The 4,384-nt window shown below is 37.0% G+C and overlaps 1 protein-coding gene across 1 annotated transcript in view; it reads right to left on the reverse strand.

Annotated features, from left to right (window-relative positions):
- The window catches only part of LOC104811985 (pre-mRNA cleavage factor Im 25 kDa subunit 2-like), a 2,738-nt gene extending 761 nt beyond the window's left edge, over nucleotides 1-1,977 (reverse strand). Inside the window, exons 1-5 of the mRNA XM_010538888.2 lie at nucleotides 1,761-1,977; nucleotides 1,218-1,263; nucleotides 554-647; nucleotides 397-470; nucleotides 90-176 (exon numbers count right to left, since the gene is read on the reverse strand). Of these exons, the coding sequence (XP_010537190.1) occupies nucleotides 90-176; nucleotides 397-470; nucleotides 554-647; nucleotides 1,218-1,263; nucleotides 1,761-1,879 (420 nt within the window). The 5' untranslated portion in view covers nucleotides 1,880-1,977. The remainder of the gene's footprint in view (nucleotides 1-89; nucleotides 177-396; nucleotides 471-553; nucleotides 648-1,217; nucleotides 1,264-1,760) is intronic.
- Between the last annotated feature and the right edge of the window lie 2,407 nt (nucleotides 1,978-4,384).

Below are 4,384 nucleotides of genomic sequence, written 5' to 3' on the forward strand. Positions count from 1 at the left end.
CATTCCTGCAGTCACCAAAGAAAAAAAATCGGGAAATTGAGGAGAAGAATAAAAATCATAACCTCTGCATCGATTTTTTTTATGTTCACCTTCGGTTTTGTGATGTGAGGAGGACAATAAGGGTACATCATCGTCTCAAAATTTGGACGCCACCATGTCGCCACACATTCACCTATCTGTAAACAGGTAAAACACCGAAAGAAAACAACGATGTAGATCTCGATCACAGACACGAGAATTCCCGAGACAATTCTAGACAAATCCCTTTATCTGGTTATCGATCCCTAATCACCCGCCACATATGTCTTTGTATTTATCGAACAAATTTAAAGAAGACGAATCATAGCTACCAGAAATCTGCTCATTACCAGACAGAAGTGGAAACCAGAATGGTACCTTCCAATCAGGCGCAAGAGTGGGAGAGTTAGCTCCAAGCTTACTGGTCAGCTTTCTTTTCAAGCCCTCGATTTCTGCCGCAAAAACACCAAAATTTGTATCACAATAACAAAATTTATAACATAACAGTGGGGAGTCTATTAGGAAGGGTAGATACCATTTTCTCCTGGCTTCAATCGTCCACCGGGAAGTTTACAGAATGTGTTACCGATTTGCAGGAGAAGTATATGAGGATGGTTGTGCTCTTGTACCTGCCAACATGAACCAGAATGGATTTCACTGTTAAGAGGGGCCGAAACAATCTGTAATCAAATAAGGTGATAAACCATACATATTATCAGTTAATTGCTGAAATGACTGACAAACTAAGCCACAGTTTAAGTTCAAAACATATATTTCTGTCAGATTATGACATAGAAACAATCATATCTTATGTCTCGACACGGCTAAAATCTATCTACAAGGAGAGTGTGAGTCCCTCTCTTGTACATTTTTAAGAGACCCTTGCAGGGTAAACACCAGTATATCATATCTGTGGATTTCTACTCAAATTCATCGAACCAGAACAAATAGTGGGTTTGTTTGTTCAAAATTCAAATCATTTCATTTGGAAGATAAGTGAATATGTGCAAAAAAAGTGATTCAACCAGTACAAAATTGACTTAGAAAAGATTCCAGATGCTACAGAAATCGATATGGAGTCATCACACATGTTCAACCTAAGATACAACTACCCATGAGCCGGATGACATCCATTAGGACTCGCAAGCCACAACAACAAGTAAACTCACAGCTACGAACACCGAGGAAAAATGGCATACCAGTAGAATCCCTTCAACGCTCGTCCTCATGCCCTCCTTCATGTAGCTGCAGATTCCAGAAATGAGTCTCAACACTAAGCTAGAAACCCGTTTACTCGAATCCAAGCGTGAGATTTTGAAGATAAACTTAGCAATTACCTTGGCTGCATTCACTCGAAATCGAAAACATGACACTTAAGCTTATTCTAAATAACCTACGAAATTTGTTGCTTAATTGAGCCGGAAAACATTACAACTGTGGAATTAAGCGCCAACCAGAAATTGTAAAGAAATCGAGCGAGGAGACAAGCGAAATCCAGAATAGAAGAGCTACGCATCGCCGGTCACGAGTTTCCTCGGCAGATTAATGAAAACTGAAGACAAATTACCTCTAATATCCCAAAATTTGGAACTAAATAAGCGAGATCAAGATTCGCTCTTGCGCCTAAGAATCCAACAGAAGAACAAAGAGCCCTAGGGTTTTGTTCTGACATCATTTTCCGACCATCAACTACGAAAAGGAAGGAAATAACACAGAAACCGAGAAGAGGAGAAGAATCGTACTTGACTTTCATACGAGCGAGTCGATCGGCGACGGAAGTGTCCTTCTCCAGTTTCGGCTCCTTGGTTCCGAAGCTGTAATTCGACAAAGGGTACGTGTTTACCACCGGAGAAAACACCATCTCTCTCTCTCGGAAGAACAATGTTTGAATCTCACCGTCTTTCTCTATTTCGCTCGGCGGCGGAGACGACAGAAAGTGACGGAGGCGGAGAAACAAACGAATTACTGTGATGTTTTATAGAATTACTGCCTGTGACCAAACTTTTATCACCGACAAATCAGACTGTTCGATTTTGATTTCGGCCTCATGGGTTTTGTTAGAATCCTTAGATATTTGGGCTGGGCTTTTCTATTGTTTACAAAATTAATGATTTTATATTATTTTTTTAAAATTCGTGACTTTTTAGACGATTATTCATTTTAACACAAAAATAAATAAATAAAATGTCCGAGTTATGTGGAATAATAATTTAAATAAAAACTATTGATATAATATATTCAAATTTTGAATCCTATCCTTCAATTCAATAAGTAATGTATAATATTTCAAAAAAAATTATGAATTCAATATAGAATTAGAGTTTGGATCTTAGTGAGTGATGCATTAGAAGTCATATGTTTTTGTTTTCTGAATACAAAATTAATGTAACAATTATCATAATAAAATCATCGGTTTGATTTGATTAGAGTGTATATATGCGTTAGTATTTGCTCAAATGAAGACATTGTACCTTTAAGCAAAAGCAATGTATATAAAATGGGCCTTGAGGCCCATTTACATTGTCTTGGGCCGGACTACTGGTCTCGGCTTAAATAGATTTCATGTCTCTCATCTGTCGTCGGGGAATATTACAAAAATACCTTTAAATGTCGATTTTACTTACATGACATACCCTTCAAAAAAAAACCTTCAACCAAAAACTGTAAAAGAATGAAAAGACATCGTTACCCCTTTTAAAAAATACACGTGTCAACATCTGAAGGAGAAAGACCAAAAGTTGGGAAGTTACTAAATTAAAAAAATTTGAAAAATCAAACAGTTTTTTTGTCCCTTTTCGACAGACACTTTCATTTCTTCATAGTGTCGTTTTTTCTTCTTCATTTTCTCTTCACTCTATGATTTTTCTGTGCGATATATCTTTCTGTGCGAGTTCGTCAAACTCGTCAAATTTGCACGAAGAATGGCTTCGTCTTCATCAACTTCGGCCCCCTCTTCGGACCCTACTTGCGAAGACCTCCAGGTATAGTTTTTTAATTCCGCAAAAATCAAATTTTTTAGGGTTTCGGGTATACATTGAGATTCGGTTTTAGATTTTCTATTAAGTTTTCGTTAAGAATAGGGTTTGAAATAAAAATTTGAAAAACTATGGTTTGAATGACAAATTGTCACTGAAATATCGAAATAGGGTTTTCGGATTGGGTGAGAAACAGTGTTTTGTGAAAAAGACGGATAGAAATCGAGTCACGATGATATTGTCGACAGTCGGATGCACTAAAACATAGATTAATGGTCATGCTAGATGTTAGTTAAACTTAGCGCACCCGTCAAACAAGTCAAACTATTCGAGTCTCAAAAATGTTCAAACTCGTCAAACAAGTCGGAGTTTGACGAGTTTGACGTGTTTGACGAGTTTGACGAGTTTGATAATGAGTGTTAAATTTGTTTTTGCAGGTACCTTTTGTGTATGATTTTACGGACATTCATATGGCTCTTAAGATCACGACGAAATATTATCCATATCAGACTATTAGATCTCTTAAAAATGCCTTGACGGATGAAGAATTTACATATTTCCAAAAAGAATCTCAGTTTCGGCATATTTTCCATCTTGGATGTAAGGACACATTGAAGATGGTTCCGGCATCAGTCCTCTTACATCGGGCACTAAAATTGGAAGGAGAAGTGAAACAACTATGGTTTGTTCTGAATGACGTGCCCATCAGATATTCGATCACCAAGTATGCGATTATCTGCGACCTAAATTGTGAAAAGTATCCACAAGACTGGGCTAAATGCTCTCCTTGTAACAAAAACACGCTCAATACGTCATAATAGACCCTATACACAACTTTGAACCATCGGAATATCATTTTGACCACAACTTGACCGCGTTGACTCGTCAAACACGTCAAACTCGTCAAACTCTCTGATTTGACGAATTTATCAATTGCGAACCACGAAAATGTTAATAAGCACCTCGTATAACAAATTTGATAAGTAAATAATAATCACAGCTATCTAAATTTAGTACCTTATTTTGTGTAGCAATGCATGTTTCTCCAAACGAAACCCTAATGTTCTATTACACTTTATGTTACACATTGGTGTAGGGTAGAATTTATCATTTTCTCAGATGCTCTCCTTATAACAAAAACACGCTCAATACGTCATAATAGACCATTTACACAACTTTGAACCATCGGAATGTCATTTTGACCACAGGTTGACCGCGTTGACTCGTCAAACACGTCAAACACGTCAAACTCTCTGATTTGGCGAATTTATCAATTGCGAACCACGAAAATATTAATAAGCACCTCGTATAACAAATTTAATAAGTAAATAATAATCGCAGCTATCTAAATTTAGTACCTTATTTTGTGTAGCAATGCATGTTCCCCCAAA

Source organism: Tarenaya hassleriana, unplaced genomic scaffold, assembly GCF_000463585.1.
Source record: "Tarenaya hassleriana unplaced genomic scaffold, ASM46358v1 Cleome2, whole genome shotgun sequence".
Taxonomy (NCBI): Eukaryota; Viridiplantae; Streptophyta; class Magnoliopsida; order Brassicales; family Cleomaceae; genus Tarenaya; species Tarenaya hassleriana.